Raw genomic sequence first — 19,750 nt, 5'->3', positions numbered from 1 at the left:
AGCTGCTGTGTTTGTTGCATCAATTCAATTTAAATCAATTCAATTTTATTTATATAGCGCCAAATCACAACAAAAGTCGCCTCAAGGCGCTTCATAGATACAGAGAAAAAACCCAACAATCATATGACCCCCTATGAGCAAGCACTTTGGCGACAGTGGGAAGGAAAAACTCCCTTTTAACAGGAAGAAACCTCCGGCAGAACCAGGCTCAGGGAGGGGCGGCCATCTGCTGCGACCGGTTGGGGTGAGAGAAGGAAGACAGGATAAAGACATGCTGTGGAAGAGAGACAGAGGTTAATAACAGATATGATTCAATGCAGAGAGGTCTATTAATACATAGTGAGTGAGAAAGGTGACTGGAAAGGAAAAACTCAATGCATCATGGGAATCGCCCGGCAGCCTACATCTATTGCAGCATAACTAAGGGAGGATTCAGGGTCACCTGGTCCAGCCCTAACTATATGCTTTAGCAAAAAGGAAAGTTTGAAGCCTAATCTTGAAAGTAGAGATAGTGTCTGTCTCCCGAATCCAAACTGGAAGCTGGTTCCACAGAAGAGGGGCCTGAAAACTGAAGGCTCTCCCTCCCATTCTACTCTTAAATACTCTAGGAACAACAAGTAGGCCTGCAGAGCGAGAGCGGAGCGCTCTAATAGGGTGATATGGTACTACAAGGTCATTAAGATAAGATGGGGCCTGATTATTTAAGACCTTGTATGTGAGGAGCAGGATTTTGAATTCAATTCTGGATTTAACAGGAAGCCAATGAAGGGAAGCCAAAACAGGAGAAATATGCTCTCTCTTTCTAGTCCCTGTCAGTACTCTTGCTGCAGCATTTTGGATTAGCTGAAGGCTTTTCAGTGAGTTTTTTGGACATCCTGATAATAATGAATTACAGTCGTCCAGCCTGGAAGTAATAAATGCATGAACTAGTTTTTCAGCATCGCTCTGAGACAGGATATTTCTAATTTTAGAGATGTTGCACAAATGGAAGAAAGCAGTCTTACATATTTGTTTAATATGTGCGTTGAAGGACATGTCCTGGTCAAAAATGACTCCAAGGTTCCTCACCGCGTTACTGGAGGCCAAGGTAATGCCATCCAGAGTAAGAATCTGGTTAGATACCATATTTCTAAGATTTTCAGGGCCGAGTACAATAACCTCAGTTTTATCTGAATTAAGAAGCAGAAGGTTAGCGGCCATCCAGGTCTTTATGTCTGTTACAGGAAAAATGATTCTATGTTTCTTTACCTTCTTTTAAATGTACAAAGATGCCTTTTGTCTGCCCTTTGCCTATGGTTAGATTAGTTTAGAATAATCTTTTTAGACTTTCCCAGCAAAGACATACTGTTTTGGGACATATTGTTTTAGATTGTTTTATCTCTCACAGCCTTCTCCCAGCTCTCTGCTGACGAGACTAGCGCCACATATGGAGTTGTTTATTTTATTTGTTTTGTATTTTCTTATCCTGTTCTCACTGTCTTTCCTATAAAAATTACCAAGCCACTGTGCATGGTGTGAGTTGTTCTTAGCAGCTCACCCGTGTACACGTTTGATAAAGAAAGTAACTTTGTCTCATTGTGTCTTTATTTCTCCTGGGTCTTTTACAGAGTTTTCCCCCAACATTTCTTGGTCCTTCGACAGCCGGATCACCTCCATCGTGTCCCATCTCCGTGACCAGTCCACGTTGTTCGCCTGTCGACAGCCCACACACCAGGTGTGTGGAAAAAGACCAAGAGCGTTAAATTCGGGTCTTGGCCAACGTCTTAGAAAGCGACCCACGGTGGTGGGACCCGATCGAGGTGGACCAGACCCGGCGACACTGACCAGGTAGATACAGACACACTGACACAATCTTGCGTAAAAGCGCATTTTGAATTCAGGGAATTTAAAATAGCGGAAGTAGCTCGTCGACTGGTAGCTCTGGGAGCTCGTCGACTGGTAGCGTAGCTCGTCGACTGGAAGCTTTGGAAGCTCGTCGACTGGTAGCTTTGGAGCTCTGGGTAGCTCCCCCAGCTGGGTCTAGACTGGGTCTAGGGAGTAAGTAGCTCTGGGAGCTCCCCTTATTATAAGGGTTCCGGTCGCGCGCGTCGAAGCTGTGAATGTGAATGTGTGTGTGTGTGTATTGTTTTAATTAACGGAGCAAGCTGAATTTTCACGGTCCAATAAGAGACTGAGCTGCTCCTACTGTGTTTTTCTTTTACTGCTATTCACTGACGTGCTGGTGAGTTGAGAGAACGGTCGAGTTCCGTCTCGTAAAGTTCACACCGCTTTTGGAAATAGTCCGAAAGTAGAAGGGCGTGTGAGCAACCACTCTCGTCTCTAATACCAGCGAAGGTGATAGCAGCTGTATTGTGTATATATTACTTAAACAAAAATAAGTAAATACATAAATAAGATGGGTAATCACGCAAGTGAAATTAAAACTCACTCCTGCTGACGAGCAGTGGTGAGAAAAGAAAAGCCCAGACGCCGGACAAAAACAGTGTCTGTAAACTGAGAGATTTAAGAAAACAAAATATAAACAGTCAGAAGAACAGAACTCAACTGCCAGTTTAGTAAAACCAGAAGACGAGACACTGTGCAGTTCCCACAATCCTTTTAGTAAACCATCACTCACTCCTGCAGCCGCATCTGCAGCACCACCCATATCAGGAAGAACATAATAATCCCTTATTAAGTGAAAACTAGAGATCACAGTAGTTTTGTAGTTTAAAAGGGTTGAAAACAGACCCCACTGAGTAGATATAAATATAAAAAGTACGAAATAAAGATGAAGGGAAAATTACAGTAGAAATTATCTTTAGAGTATTTGAAATTAATAATAGCAAGGGTAACAACCTGTAAAGTGATATTATCAATGAAACACAGTTGGCATGATGACCATGCCCAGCATGTATAAAATGAATATAAAGCAAATAATTCACACGAAAATATTTTAATAAAATAAATAAGGTATATTAAGGCTGTGTCACTGTTCAGCCAAGGACAGTGTGTGAAAAGGTAACTGTCTCCACCTTGGGAAAAGGATGATTCTGCAGGTCATCTGAAGCCCTTGATGGATACAAAATAAAATATAAATAATATATTATAATAGAACTGCCTGGTCCGCCATGCAACAGAGAGAACAAATGTGACTGCAGATTGGATGAATTCAAAATTATCTGTTTGCTGAATAAGATGATCCTAACTATCAAATTGGCTCAGTAGTAGTATAGTGGTACACACTGATAAAATATTATAATATACCATTGCTGTCATATAAGACAAAGAGGATAATATTAACAATGACAATATTAATATGAAGAGGCACCTTAATCTGTTATGATGTGAGGTGAATAATTGTTAAGCAGTAGTCTGCATCAAGCTTAAGGTTTGCTGAAACTCAGTGTAATGACATGTGAGATGAAGACAATACGGAGAATAACTAAACTAATGAAGTGCATAGAGGCACTTGACCAGCTTGAAACCTATCATCCTAGAATGACACATTGCTGAGATATAGAGCACACCTATAATAACAACCAATAAGCAAAACCCTGTAGACAACAGCTAAAACTACAGGATTGAGAAGCTGAATTAAATATGTAGACACTGCTAAGCTGATGAACATGTTCCACATTTTCTTTTCTTTTTATTTATTTGTTTCTTTTAGAGCAGAAGCTGCTGTAACACACCCAAAGAAAGACTCTAGGTCTGACCAACCGTCTCAGTCGTGGGCAAAAAGATGTCAGTCAATAAAATTCTAAAAGATAATTTATTGACAAAAACTATATCAAGAGATAAAAGATAAAACAGTCCAGTGTCCCACTTAAGAATTGTATAAAAACACACAGTCCCAAGGCCAGAGCCAGCTATGCCACACAGCCAAGTTGCACCCCACATGTTGCCTTTAACAGGGTTAGAAGTTGTCCTTGGAGACCCACCACCCTGCAAGCATATAGTCAGTGGTCACTCAAGCCTCTGCAACTCTGCTGCCTTTAGGCTGTGGCATATAATAGGTCCTGGACTGCACAGAGAGACAAAACGACACACTTAATATAAAATTCATAGCGCAAAACCAATCCATCCCAATCATATCTGATTTCATCACATTACATACCTGCACAGAGAGACAAAACAAAACAGCAGTGTTTGTAGTGTGGGCTATATGTAGACCAGTGTATCAGTGCAATCAAGTACACCTGCCTCTAATTAGTCCAACCTCATTCCAGCCATTGGCTCACCAAAAATGTGACACACACAAAACCACTCCCAACCCAGTGCAACTTCACCCAATAATATGGAGCTGAATTAACACAGGCACATTAGTCTACCATGTTACAAGCTGCATGCTATTACAAGCCAACATATGCAGACTTCTGCCTTGTTCGGGTGGCAGCATTTTTCTTTTTTCTTTTGTGTCCTGACACGTTTATGTTTTTTGTTTTTGTTTGATTATTTTGTTGGTTTTGGAAACGAATTTAAACGAACTTGTGACAATACTTGAGAATAACAGTGACACATAGTGATTAGGCATATGATTGAAAAATGCCTAGGTTTAGAGCTGTGAGCTATGAGCTGTGAGCAATGCAAAGTTAAATATATATATGTATAAATGGGAAACAACCCTAACTTGAAAGTTTGAAATGTGTGAGATCCATGAATTGTTTGAAAAACTAGAAATTATTCAAAACTGCCTTAAGTGAAAATGTAGTGTTGCATCTATTCTCCCAAACCAAGACGAACAAAAAAGAAGAAGCTTTCTGTAACTTCAAAATAAGGCTGACTGTTGACAATAGACTAAAACACTAATCCACAGGTGGCTATCAGGAACAGAGAGGCGAGCAAAGTCACAAACACTAAGGCTGCAGACAGCCACGCAGAAACAGCAGATAACATAGAGACAACGCCTGCTAGAACCGTGGAGAGGAAGGTCACTTCCCACGAGATTGTAGGAGTAGAGGACAAATTAGTTGTAAAGTCAGCTTCAGGCCACACAACTGTACAACAATTAACTGCCCTTTTAGAACTAGTACACACAGCAAGTGGCCGCAGGTGCTTTATTAAATGCATATATGACCCGTTGTGTCCAGTAAATTTGCTAGGTAGAGACGCTCTGACAAAACTTAAGATAGCAGTCATGCCATTCTTTTCTGGTATTACACCTGAGTGCCAGAAACCGACCGAGTATCACAACATTCTGAGATTTAAACAAACTCCAGGCCCAGATCCACCTTATGATCAGCAAGTGTGGAAGCTAGGAGAACAGCATTTGACTTTACAGCACAGGCCGAAATTGTGTAGGTTACGCAGTAACCACAGATAGTAAAATAATAGAAGCAAAACCATTTTCTTCTTCATGTTCTGCACAGAGCGCTGAGCTGATAGCTGTAATACGCGAAAGCTAAATACACAAAGACAAACTAATAAACATACATACAGACAGCCAGTATGTTTTCTCTGCTGTGCATCATTTCGCAAAGCTCTGGCAAAACAGAGGAATGATTACATCAACCGGTAAACCAGTCCAGCATGCAAGCCTCTTACAACGCCTGCTGACTGTAATACATTTACCACAACAACTCGCATTGTGTAAATGTGCAGCACACAAAACTGATGGCTCTTTTATTACTACAGGCAACAATTTTGCTGACAGAGCCGCAAAACAGGCGGCACAAAAAACAAACATGACATTGATGGCAGTAAACACACATCAGATTCCACTGGATGTGTTGCAAAGTGAACAAAAAGCAGCAAGCACAGCAGAGCAGGCAAAATGGCTAAAACACGGTGCAGTTCTGACAAACGATTTAATGATGTGTTATGGCAAGCCAGTGTTGCCAGAATCGCTCCACAAAATGGCGGCATTAGTGACTCATGGCTGTACGCATTTGTCATCGGGGGGAATGACCTGTATTGTCAACACTCATTTTTACACTGTAAATTTTGAAACTTCAGCAAAACAATTTGTCAGAACGTGCATGACGTGTCAAAAATATAATGCTCAGGGTAACCTGCGACCACAAAGAGGCCGTTTTCCAACTCCGCCTCATCCTTTTCACACAATTCATATGGATTTTATTGAACTAAGCGAATGTCAAGGGTCAAAATACGCCCTAGTGGTTATAGACGTGTTCTCAAAGTGGCCGGAAATCTATCCAGTGAAAAAGGCAGATGCAATTTCAGTAGCAAAGTGCCTGTGCAATCACTTCATACCCACATATGGCATCCCAGCTTTGATACGGTCAGACAACGGCACTCATTTTGTAAATGATGTCATCACTAAGGTCTCTGAAGCACTCGGTTTCAGCATAAAACACCACTGTGCTTATCACCCTCAGAGTGCAGGCCTTGTAGAGAGAACTAACGGCACTATAAAACAAAGGCTCAGGAAATGCATGGCAGAAACAGGAAGGCCGTGGCCTGAATGTTTGGGTTTAGTGAAAATGTGGATGCGCTTAACACAAGGCTCCCATAAACTAACTCCATTTGAAATCATTCATGGTAGGCCGTTTCCACTGCCTATTACCAGTCAACCAATAGACAAAGCAATCAGAGAAAACACATTAGCAGAGTGGATGTCTAAGCTGTTAGAAAACAAAGAGATCGTTGTACATAATCAACAACCTGATGATGTTTCTCCAGTGTCTTGCAGACTAAAGCCCGGTGACTGGGTTCTGATCAAGGTGCTCCAAAGGAAAAACTGGAGCACACCCAGGTGGGAGGGGCCATACCAAGTCCTCCTCACTACACCGACCGCTTGCAAAATTGCGGAACGACCATCCTGGATCCATCAGAGTCACTGCAGGCGAGTAAGTGAAGCCATCTAAACTCAGCCGACACAGGCTCGCCCAATTGTTGTGATCTCGCCCGGTGGAGGGAACAGCCTTTCTGGCCGGGGGGTCTACTCACGACAGGAGGGTGTGTCCTGTTGTCATGAGGTGGTGGCTCCTAATAACTGCAGCGGCCCTGACCATGGCCGGGCTCCTCACCTTTGCTTCCATGAGGGACAACAAGTCACGCTATATGGAGAAAAGGCAGACACTGTATGACAAAGGAAAGTACACCAAGTTTCCCCATGGCTACGCCACTAACTTCTGGTGGCAGTTTATGAACACTACAGCTCACTTGAATAACAAAACTGACTGCTATGCATGTACCCATATGCCCCTATCCTCACAGACGTCTGGCCTGTGGCCGTACAGCATACCTGAAGATCGCAGTTGGTGTCTGTTGGGCCTGGCAACACATCCAGGCTACGGTACTCTTTGGTCCAAAGCCAACTACAGCATCCCAGCAAAAGCAACCTGGAGGTCATCATCACTCACAAATGTGAACTGTTCCGGACAGACCTACCTACTTACCTGGCCCCAAGTCTCAGACCCACTGCCTGATGTAATTCTACTGAACAAACTGAACGCATCACAACTGCCAGTATGTGTGATGAACAATGGATCGCGGGCAGTGGGGGAGCTGCCTACTCACCTATGTAAGTCCATATACACTTTCTGCCCACCAAGGAACGAGAGGAAGTGTATGGCCTGTTCAATCAACGCCACCTGTGCCAGTGACACGACGCTGATGGGCCTAAACTGTCGCTCTGACTACAGCTACCGAATGCCACTACAAACAAAGACTCAGTACCAGACAGGATGTGCACGGACGGCACCCAGCAGCAGAGGAACCAGAGTTTTGGCTGACTGGTACTTCCTATGTGGCAACAAGGCTTATCTGTCACTCCCTGAAGGTTGGGGAGGTCTGTGCGCCCTGGTGGAATTATCAGATCATGTTTTCTTCATGCAAAGTGTTGCACATCACCCAAGCAGCCGGCAGAGACGTGAAGTGGACATCGCCTCCCCCAATTCTTTCGGCATTACCGTGGACACTGGAGTGCCGGGAGAGTTTCGCATCTGGGGAGGAGGAGTGAAATTCTTACAGAGCTTGATCCCCGGCATTGGAGTTGCCGAGGTGCGAGATCACGTGGAGATCAACCGATATGCTCTGCTACGACACATCAACTTGACTAAGACCCTGGGAACCGCCTTAGCAGGAGAACAGCAGGCCATCAGAACGATGGTGCTGCAGAACAGACTGACACTAGACCTGCTAACAGCATCACAAGGAGGAGTTTGCAAGCTGATCGGGGAAACATGTTGCACTTTTATCCCTGATGGATACGAAACTGGAGGAGACATTTATGAAGCTTTGCAGAATTTGACCGCTCTGCAAAAATATGTCACTGACCACACACCTGGAGCAGCTACAGCACAAGGCTGGCTTGACTGGCTGTTCAGCGGTTCATGGATGGCTGCTGTAGCAAAGCCATTTTTTCTTCTAGGTCTCATCATGATAGCACTGCTCATATTAGTGTTGTGTGTGTTGCCATGCCTAAGAGTAATGATTTCAAAGATGATAACAACTACAATGACTGCTTATGTTGCCGTGCCTCAAGAAGAACAACATCCCGTTGCAATTCTGTTAGAGGAGAACTTGTACTAGCTGCTAATAAATGACGTGGTGATTAAAAATGACTTGTCAAGTGATCATGCACTGATTAAAACATTAGTAGTTTATGCAGGTTTTCATGCTTTTCTTTTCTTTGAAGTTTTCATTTTAAACATGAAGTTTTCATTATTTTACATATAAAGTTTTCAATTTAAGGTTTGCATCATTTTAAATATAAGGTTTTCATCCTTGTATTTTTTGAAGTTCTCATTTTACATATTAGGTTTTCATCATTTTCAACTATAAAGTTTTCATTTTACTTTTCATCCTTTTCTTTTTTGTAAGTTTTCGTTTTAAAATATAAGGTTTTTATCCTTTATTTTTTGTAGTTTTATTATTTTTTCTTGTTTTTTCCACTTGTTATGTTTTTCTTTTTATTTTCTTTTGTTTTATTATGTTTTTCTTTTTATTATTTTCTTTTGTTTTATTCTTTAGACCAAATGACTGCCATTTCTGCTATGCTGACATTTTGAAGATTTTGGAAATTAAAAATTGCCTAAGATACTTAATAAATGATTTTCATAGACAATTGTTGTATACATTTAAAATAAGTTAAACAGGGGGGAATGTTACAGGAAAAATGATTCTATGTTTCTTTACCTTCTTTTAAATGTACAAAGATGCCTTTTGTCTGCCCTTTGCCTATGGTTAGGTTAGTTTAGAATAATCTTTTTAGACTTTCCCAGCAAAGACATACTGTTTTGGGACATATTGTTTTAGATTGTTTTATCTCTCACAGCCTTCTCCCAGCTCTCTGCTGACGAGACTAGCGCCACATATGGAGTTGTTTATTTTATTTGTTTTGTATTTTCTTATCCTGTTCTCACTGTCTTTCCTATAAAAATTACCAAGCCACTGTGCATGGTGTGAGTTGTTCTTAGCAGCTCACCCGTGTACACGTTTGATAAAGAAAGTAACTTTGTCTCATTGTGTCTTTATTTCTCCTGGGTCTTTTACAGAGTTTTCCCCCAACAATGTCTTTAAGACATTCCTGCAGTTTAACTAATTGTTGTGTGTTATCTGGCTTCATGGACAGATAGAGCTGGGTGTCATCTGCATAGCAGTGAAAATGTATGCTATGTCTTCTAATGATACTGCCTAAGGGAAGCATGTATAATGTAAACAGAATTGGTCCTAGCACTGAACCCTGTGGAACTCCATAATTAACCTCAGTGTGTGAAGAGGACTCTCCATTTACATGCACAAATTGGAGTCTATTAGATAGATATGATACAAACCACTGCAGCGCAGTACTTGTAATACCTACAGCATGTTCTAATCGCTCTAATAGGATATTATGGTCAACAGTATCGAACGCTGCACTGAGGTCTAGCAGGACAAGCACAGAGATGAGTCCACTGTCAGAGGCCATAAGAAGATCATTTGTAACCTTCACTAAAGCTGTTTCTGTGCTGTGCTGAGCTCTGAAACCTGACTGAAACTCTTCAAATAAACAATTCCTCTGCAGATGATCTGTTAGCTGTTTGACAACTACTCTTTCAAGGATTTTTGATATGAAAGGAAGGTTGGAGATTGGCCTATAATTAGCTAGACTGCTGGGTCTAGAGATGGCTTTTTGAGTAAAGGTTTAACTACAGCCAGCTTGAAGGCCTGTGGTACATAGCCGATTATTAGAGATAGGTTGATCATATTTAAGATCGAAGAATTAATTAATGGCAGGACTTCTTTGAGCAGTTTTGTAGGAATGGGGTCTAAAAGACACGTTGATGGTTTGGAGGAAGTAATTATTGAAGTTAACTCAGAAAGATCAATTGGAGAAAAAGAGTCTAACTTAAAATCAATGGTACTAAGAGTAACTGTAGATAATATTACATCTGTGGGATGATTATTGGTAATTTTTTCTCTAATGATAAAAATTTTATTTGTGAAGAAGTTCATGAAGTCATTACTAGTTAACGTTAAAGGGATGGTTGGCTCAAAAGAGCTCTGACTTTTTGTCAGCCTGGCTACAGTGCTGAAGAGAAACCTGGGGTTGTTCTTATTTTCTTCAATCAGTGATGAATAGTAAGATGTTCTGGCTTTGCGGAGGGCTTTCTTATAAAGCAGCAAACTATTTCTCCAGGCTAAATGATGATCCTCTAGATTTGTGACACGCCATTTCCTCTCCAGATTACGAGTCATCTGCTTTAGGGTACGTGTTTGAGAATTATACCACGGAGTCAGGTACTTCTGATTTGAGGCCTTAGTTTTCACAGGAGCTACAGTATCCAGAGTCGTACGTAGTGAGGAGGTGAAATTATTAACAAGATAATCGACCTCTGTTGGGGTAGCGTTCAGATAGCTGCTCTGCTCTGTGTTGGTACAGGGCATTGGAGATGATAACAGTGGGTGGATTATATTCTTAAACTTAGTTACAGTGCTTTCAGAAAGACATCTACTTTGATAAAGTCTACTCTCCACCGCTGTGTAATCAATTATTGTAAAAGTAAATGTTATCAGGAAATGATCAGACAGGAGAGGGTTTTCAGGAAACACTGTTAAATGTTCAGGTTCGATGCCATATGTTAAAACAAGATCTAGAGTGTGATTAAAGTGGTGGGTGGGTTCTTTTACATTTTGAGAGAAACCAATTGAGTCTAATAACAGATTAAATGCCATGTTGAGGCTGTCATTCTTCGCATCTACATGGATGTTAAAATCACCCACAATAATTATTTTATCTGAGCTCAGAACTAAATTAGATATACAGTCTGAGAAATCAGACAGAAACTCTGTGTAAGGCCCAGGTGGACGATAGATGATAACAAGTAAGACTGGTTTCTGAGTTTCACAGCTGGGGTGGACAATGTTAAGCATCAGGCTTTCAAATGAATTAAAAGTCTGTCTTGGTTAGGGATGGGTATCGAAACCCGGTTCTTGTTGAGAACCGGTTCCCACTGTTTCAATTCCTTGGAATCGTTTGCCATTTTTGCAAACGATTCCCTTATCGATTCCAGTCGCCCCGAATGACGTCACCACGTTGCGGAGCGTCATTTACCTGGCAGGAAACACGGCGCCAGCGGCTCAAATGCTCAAAAGCTTGGTTATACTTTACGAGAACGGATGACAACAGGGCAACTTGCAATACTTGCAAAGTAGATATTTCATTTAAGGGAGGAAACACTACGAATATGCAAAAGCATTTGCTCACAAAACACGTGATAACCTTAAATGAATGTCGTGTTTTTAATTCCGCTCCGGACTCGTGAATCTCAACCCAGCAGCAGCAGTAACGTTTGCACGTCCTCTCCCGTTAATGCGGCAGGTAAATAATCAACTAACAGTGCATATTATGTTAGCGCGATCTGCCTTATTACAAACCTGCCATTACTGTGCATTTAGGGGACCGTGATGAGACAGACAGAGTCTGGCTGGCTCAGATGCTGGCAGTTCTCACTGCAGTCTACCGGTAGCGTCTCCTTTCAGGCCAGGATAGACGAATGTCACCGAGCAGTGACTGAGTTTGTGGTCAAAGGCTTGCACCCGTTTGCCACAGCAGATGCCCCCGATTTCACTTTGGTAAGTGAATGTGTTTAATTGTAGGCAGGGACATTACTGGATATTCTTGTGTAATTGCTACAGAATAATTTATGTTACACTTTGTTATTGCTACAGGAGAATATTTATTTTATTATTTTACATTTACATTTTTTTCCTGGGGACCCTGTGACACCCCATTCAAGAGCCGCAGGCTGGATCTCTTAAGATCTCACTGTTGGGTTTGTAAGGCCATGTTACTCCTAAATTTCTATCTTGTTCAAAGAGAAGATAAAAAATAAAGTTCTAAGCTAATCGACCTCAGTGTTCTCCTTTTTTAAAAATAAGAATCGATAAGAGAATCGATAAAGAATCGAATCGTTAAACAGAATCGAAAATGGAATCGGAATTAGGGCTGGGCCATATTATACCGTTCACGGTAATACCGGTATAAAGTTAGGCAACGATAGGAAAATGAAATATCGCGATAGAATATGAGTAAAACGCGCATGCGCAGTGCCTTTGTTTTCATACGCACATGGCCGATTGTTGAGTGAAACAAATGAACCAGAATTGGTTTGTAAAAATGGTGCAACTTCAGTGATGTGGAACTGGTTTGGTGTTTGTCCGTCAGATACACAAAGCACATTTTTTGCAGAACATGCAAGCGGCCGTCGTTATTGTCGTATTTGTCGGACTAAGATGCTCTTAAATCTGGGAGTAATCTGGGTCCTAAACTCCGTATGCTATAGGTCAAACGAACACTGCAGCATCACCTAGACTTAAAAACTGTCTAAATTCTTTCATCTTTAATAAAACGATCAGCATTGCTGCTTTACCAGGTGTAACTATGAAGTTTAGCTTCCAGGCATCCATGAAAACAAAAGTTATTACATTTAACGGAGTTAGAAGTTAGCAGGAAGCTAGCGGAAGTTAGCTCACTAGTTTTGCTAGATACCCAAGCATGATATAGCATGTTCTGACAGAGATTTCTGGAAAAATTCAAACGTACAGCTCTGCTATCACTTCCAACATAAATGAAGACAGGAAACTAAACAGCAGTGACGTTTGTAGGGTTACTGAAGGTGGGCTAACTGGTATATAACGATATGCTACGTGATCGCTAGCAACACAGCTATGTTAGCATAACATAAACAGTGAAGCTGGAGGACGAACACCAACACTTTTCCACTTAGAAAAGTTAACGTGCCTGATAGTTAGAGACAAATGCAATCGCATGGCAGGATGCTGTAAACGGACCAAACTTCAGTCAGGAGAACAACTGAGATAATCCATCCACAATACAAGGTTAGTCATTAATATACTGCAACAACATGGGAATAGAACAGCTGCCAGAGAATTCAACATTAATGAATCAATGGTACAGAAGTGGAGGAAGCAAGAAGAATGAGTTTAATAAAGTTTGATTTATCTGACTGCTTTGTTTCGCTTAATGTGCCTTATAATCACGTGCACCTTATGGTCCGAAAAATACGTACTGCACACTGCAGTTTAATGTTGCAAAGCACCTCTTTTTAACTTCAGTCGATATTATACATGGTTATGCTCAGGATATGTCAGCCCATTTCTACTGGAAATGCCTTTTGGTTAAACTTTCAGCAAGGAATTTGCATTTGCACTGTTACATTTTTATAAAGCTTTAATGTACATAAAAACCAGCTTCTTGTTTAAGTGAAAATAAATGGAAGGTTGTCTTTTTGCGCTAGTAATGTTGTGGAGTTGTATTTTGTCTCGCATCAATTATATCGTCAGTTATATCGTTATCGCAAATTTTCAAATATATATCGTGATAAATATTTTTGGCCATATCGCCCTGCTCTAATCGGAATCGTTAAAATCTTATCAATACCCATCCCTAGTTTTGGTCTTTCATTAATTAATAGGCTGGTGTGAAAAATTGCTGCCACACCGCCCCCTCAGCCTGTGCTTCGAGATTTCTGGTAGTTAGAATGACTCGGGGGTGTTGATTCATTTAAACTAACATAATCATCCTGCTGCAACCAGGTTTCTGTAAGGCAGAGTAAATCAATTTGTTGATCAATTATTAAGTCATGTACTAACAGAGACTTGGAGGAGAGAGACCTAATATTTAATAATCCACATTTCACTGTTTTACTCTTTGGTTCAGATGTGGATACTGTATTGTTCTTTCTTTGAAATTGTTTATGTTTAAGTTGTTTGTTGCTGGTTTTTAGTTTGTTTTTTGTCTTTTTGGAAGCTGACACAGTCTCTATGGAGATGGGGTTTTTTTTTTTGGGGGGGGGGGGGTAGCAGGAGGAGAGAAGCTGCAGAGAAGCGTGTAAGACTGCAACTCTGCTTCCTGGTCCCAACTCTGGATAGTCATATTTTGGGGGGGTTTAATAAATTTGTCCATATTTCTAGAAATGAGAGCTGCTCCATCCAAAGTGGGATGGATGCCGTCTCTCGTAACAAGACCAGGTTTCCTCCAGAAGGTTTGCCAATTATCTATGAAGCCCACATCGTTTCTGGGACACCACTCAGACAGCCAGCAATTTAAGGAGAACATGCGGCTAAACATGTCACTCCTGGTCTGATTGGGGAGGGGACCAGAGAAAACTACAGAGTCCGACATTGTTTTGGCAAAGTTGCACACCGATTCAATATTGATTTTAGTGACCTCCGATTGGCGTAACCGGGTGTCATTACTGCCGACGTGAATTATGATTTTACTGAATTTATGTTTACCCTTAGCCAGCAGTTTTAAATTTCCTTCAATGTCGCCTGCTCTGGCCCCTGGAAGACAATTGACTATGGTTGCCGGTGTCTCTAGCTTCACATGTCTGAGAACAGAATCGCCAACGTATTGCTGTAACTGTTTATATGCTTTATATATTCTGAGCTAAGTTGATCTATAGTGTTACATCATATTCTATAAGGATGTTATGTGTTTGTAGACTTTCTGCCCAGTTTGACCCATTTAGCAGAAGTCAGCCTGTTTAAGGCTCTGATATCTATTCTGTGTGACTTAAAGCAGTTATGACATGGTCTGATTTTCTCACCCAATAAAGGAATATTTCATATATCAGTCTACTCTTCATTCTATCAGACACAGTTATCACAGCTCCTACATTTGCTTTTTACACATATATGTAAGCACTGAGCCAAATTTAGTACCAACATATTAAATGAACAATATTTGTCTCTTATATATGATACATCTATATACACGCTGTCACAGATACTTGTCTGTGAGTGAAGTGATTAATATAATAACTATAATATTGGTCATATTATATTTACATTACCACAGTGAGATGACTTTAGTCTCATGAACAACATCAGCTAATTGTTATTTACAGCTAATCTTAAACGACTGTTCAGCACAGAAATGAAGCCCAACAATCATGTTTCACAGTCCTGTGGTCTCAGCCTCAGATACTCATCAAATCACACAGAGCTCATGTAGAAACAAATGAACTAAATATGTTCTCCTTCATTTCTGTCAAACAAAGCTGTATGAAACGTTTCCAGCTGTTAGTATCATGGTTGCTAGGCAACCTGGGCAGCGCGACGGAGGCTAGACGTCCCATTTCACGAGCCTACGAGCCTCGCACTTCGGCCTTAGCGGTCTTTGAGTACGCGGCCCTTGAGGACTTTAAAGCTGCAGAACCTGAATCGGGATACAGCCATGATGATCTCCAGCCTCGTGCTCGCCAACATTCTCACCTGAGTTAAGAAGACTGTTAGAGTTGTATTGTTGATTGTCATTTATGCTTAGAAACATTTACTCACATATGCTTAGAAGTATATAATCATTTGTAGATTTAAAGAATGTCTCATCCTAAGAGGTCTGTAACAACTCTGTGTAGCATGAAGAGAGGAGAGATCGTATCTTCCCTTGCTGATTTATGGTAGGATTAACGTAGCTATGTCTGTTCTAGTCTGAGTGCTTTTCTGTTCAGATGACCTGCTGGACTTCCTTACCGGGGGGGGGGGGGGGGGGGGGGGGGGTCTAGTCTACCCTCTTCCTGACCAAGGATGTTTGCTTGTGTGCTTTTATGACCCTTTGATCAGCAGTACCTCACACACACACACACACACACACACACACACACACACACACACACACACACAGGCAAGGTACTCTTTGTGTGTATGTGGACGTCATATGTTAATGAACCTATGCATATTCATGTAACCTCAATAAAAGGACAGTGGTATGGGAGGACGGACGAGACCAACTGGAGTCAAGCGGTTGTCCAGTTCTCTCCCGTGCACGAGTAACATGAAGAAGCTTGCCTACAAGTGTCTTGCTTTTGCAGTGTAATTATATTGTCTTCAACGTTCCAGCGAATAGGTTTATACTCTAAAACCTATCAAAGACGATCACTGAAATGGTCTCAGCAGGTCCTTTGATGACAGCAATGAAATGCAGTGGTAAGGCTTTTTGGGGATTAAGTTCGTTTTCATGGCAAAGAAGGACGATGCAGTTCATCTGATCACTCCTCATAACATTCTGGAGTGCAGGCAAAATGCTATTATAAAAACTTAAGCAGCAACTTCTCCAGGTTCCAATATTTATGCAATTCTCAAACCTTTTGGCCACGACTGTATAACCTCTTCTGAAGTTTAGTGGATATTATACATGGTTATGCTCAGGATGTGTCGGCCAGTTTCCACTGGAAACGCCTTTTGGTTAAACTGTCAGCGAGGAATTTGCATTTGCACTGTTACATTTTTATATAACTTTAATGCACATAAACAACAGCTGCTTGTTTCAGTGAAAATACATTGATGGGTTTTTAATAAAGTTGTGGAGCTGTAAAGTATTTTGTCTGGTGTCAATTCTATCGTCAGCTACATCGTTATGGCAAATGTTCAAATGTATATGGTGATAAATATCTTTGGTCATATGGTCCTGCTCTGTCTGTCACCTTCTGTGTTGAGCTCATTGTTTCCTCTGTAGTGGCTGAGCTGAGTCCAAGTAGCTGAAAATGTTCCTCTGCTGCTCCGTCAGACTCTCCTCCTCCTGCTGATCAGCTGGGACACAAAACAGATCTTTGTTAGGCTCCACACTGCACTGAAGAGTCAAAGTGGCTCATATGTTCATCTGACAAGTAAAAGAACACATTTTTGTTTCCCGAGGTGGGCAACTTGTTGGAAACAAACACAAAAGGTTTGAGCACTGATACCTGCCATTGCTGCCATTGAAAGATGCAACGCCAGCAATGTGGATTGTCAAGACTCAAACCAATCATCAAGCAAAGACAACAGGGATCATTTGTTTCTGTTTATTTAGCATTCACAGCATTTGTAGTTGCCTTCTGTGCAGGGGAAGTCCACGCACACTGTGTGGTACCGCCATCCGCAGAAGGTGCATTCAACCTCTCTAAGAGAAACGAGATTGTCTGAGACTGAAATGATATTAACTAAAGAAGTGGTGATTTGTAAAACTTCACATTTTGATCCGGGACGTACTCTGCATGAAAACAAGCGCTCACTCTTCCTGCTCAACAAATGACAAGGGCGGAGCCTTATACCACGTGATACAGAAGCTGTGCCGTGTGATGCTAAAATTAGCAGGGAAACAACAACGGAGAGCACGTCAGGGATGACGAGAAAGTGACAGGAGAAAATCCGTCCCGGTCAACCACCCAAACATTAATAACGGGAACCTTATACAGCGCTTCCCTATACACGTCGAACTCCCGCAGGCACAAAGACATCACGGAGGCTATCACTTATCACCTGACCAAAGATATGGCTCCATCAACACTGTGCAAAACGAGGGATTTAGGAAAACGATCAACACCCTAGACAAACGCTACACAGTGCCGTCCCACAACTATTTTTCTATTGTTGCACTACCTGCTCTGTACACGCAGCGTCGAGCAACGGTGGAGACGGAATTTCAAGCAGGACAACATTTTGCTGCAACAACAAAACGTGAGACATTTGTTGTTTTATGTTTATTTATTGTTATGAGAGAATCATGATCTCAATTCTAAGCCAAAAAATCGTGATTCTCATTTTATGCAAAATCGTGCAGCCCTAACATTAACACAAAACTATTGTTTCACCAGAGAAACAAACATGAAGAGAGAGAGAGAGACAATAACAGCTACCAAACAGTCGTCATAATTCGTCACACAATGAGAAAAGGACAAATCAACAAGTAACAATGACTAATTAATATTAAAAATCTGTAACATAATGTATTGTTTGGAGTTTAGTCTGATTGGTTCAGGATGACCTGCCATTATCCAATCACACGTCTGCTTACCTGCATCTTTTCTCTTTTTTCTAACCTGAGCACCTGATGGCTTTGAACTTTTGTTGTCCATCTTCCATTGGTTTGAATTTTGCGCTCCAGTACAAACACAAATCCCCCAACCCGAGGATCAGCACAATTAACCTAACAGACCTACACCTTAGTTCACAGATTCACTTTGTCTAAGGTTGATTTCTGGGATTTCACACAACCCAGGATTCAGATCGTGAATCCATGATGGGCTTGGATTTACATCATTATAAATGAAATGTGCTCTACTTGGAAGCAGCCGGCCCCGCCCCTTTTGACGGCTTGTGTGAGACTTTAAATCATCAAACTGTAAATTATAAATTAAATTGTTATTGATCCTTTACCCCGAGTCCTAAAGTGTAGATTTATTTTCTTACTCTTCTTATATTTATTGTTTGTTTACTTGCACCGCTGTAACTGCAGCCTCGTCGTCTCGTCTCTCTATATGCTGGACTGTCTGTAGCGGAGATGACAATAAAGTTTACTTTGACTTCAGCAGCGCGCAGGCGCACCGAGGGCTCTCGCGCTCACTTTATAGAATTTAGAAAAAACATCAGTGCAGATTATAAATCTGTATCATAATATCTGTTTGTTGTGTTGTTTTTATTTTGTTTTGCGAGTTGGTTATTAGATGCCGCTCCAGCCAGCCAGAGACTCCCCGCCGCCCCGCCCTCTCCTCCCTGTGCCGCCAGCAGCAGGCGCACCTCGCAAACAGAGGGCGCCCTTACTCCCAGCAAATGGCTGATAGAAAACCGATCGGTGCCTACGAATTTCCCAATATGCGCTGGCATGACGTCGGGGAAGCATGGGTACGACCGATTATTTTATTTTTTTCTTGCCCGTGATGCCCCCCCCACCACGATGCATTCTATTGGTTTGCACACTTACACACACCCAGCTGTGGTTTCCTGTTTTGCTGGACTCTGGAGAGCCCCGCCTTTAACGCTCTTCTCTCACAGAGAGCAACAGAAAACTTGGAAAAACTCCAGATTGACTGAACTCAGTTCAAAGTTACCTTGACACCTTTAGATGTGAGACGTAGTGATGGTCCGCTTGAAGCTGACGCTCCGGTGCGTGTGTCAGAAAGATTAACGCGCTGCTTCAGAAGCACCGTGTCGAGGCTTGATTCGTTTGGCCAGAGTCACGTGATCAGTGACGTCTGAAGCTTCGTTTAGAACGTACCTTTTATTAAATCGAACTTTATTGAAACACAATGAGTATACAACATACAAACAGATGAGGTTTACAAAAGAACAGAACATGAACATACAGAACCAGGAGTAAAAAAATTATGATATGAGTAGGCGAAAAAAATCAACATATTGTAACGTGCAGTGGAGATGAAGCCAGCCGCGGAGGTGTGCAGGTGGATAGCGAATGAGCAACAGCTTCTGACTTTCCAAAAAGTACTCATTTATTTACAATATCAAAAATAAAAGTGCTACCTCTACCACACATTACTAAAGAGCACACTAGTCAGCGTACACACGGGAGCATCCATTACAG

General features: G+C 41.5%; 1 protein-coding gene and 1 long non-coding RNA gene across 2 annotated transcripts; one reads left to right on the top strand and one right to left on the bottom strand.

Annotated features, from left to right (window-relative positions):
• The first annotated feature begins 6,849 nt into the window (after positions 1-6,849).
• LOC146577363 (uncharacterized) lies at positions 6,850-8,847 on the top strand. The gene has a single exon (XM_085253608.1). It carries the CDS (start codon positions 6,916-6,918, stop codon positions 8,476-8,478), a length of 1,563 nt encoding a protein of 520 aa, XP_085109734.1. The 5' UTR covers positions 6,850-6,915; the 3' UTR covers positions 8,479-8,847.
• Positions 8,848-16,387: 7,540 nt separating this feature from the next.
• LOC146577362 (uncharacterized) lies at positions 16,388-19,374 on the bottom strand. Its single transcript, XR_014889410.1, has 2 exons — positions 19,260-19,374; positions 16,388-16,983 (listed from the first exon to the last, which is right to left on the bottom strand). It is a non-coding gene; the product is annotated as an uncharacterized LOC146577362 (long non-coding RNA).
• Between the last annotated feature and the right edge of the window lie 376 nt (positions 19,375-19,750).

This window comes from Mchenga conophoros, linkage group LG3 (genome assembly GCF_057382185.1).
Source record: "Mchenga conophoros isolate Kocher_MC1m ecotype Shallow Benthic linkage group LG3, M_conophoros_male_GT1.1, whole genome shotgun sequence".
Lineage (NCBI taxonomy): Eukaryota > Metazoa > Chordata > Actinopteri > Cichliformes > Cichlidae > Mchenga > Mchenga conophoros.
Note: the sequence above shows the minus strand (reverse complement) of the source record. Positions and strands in the feature narration are given on the sequence as shown.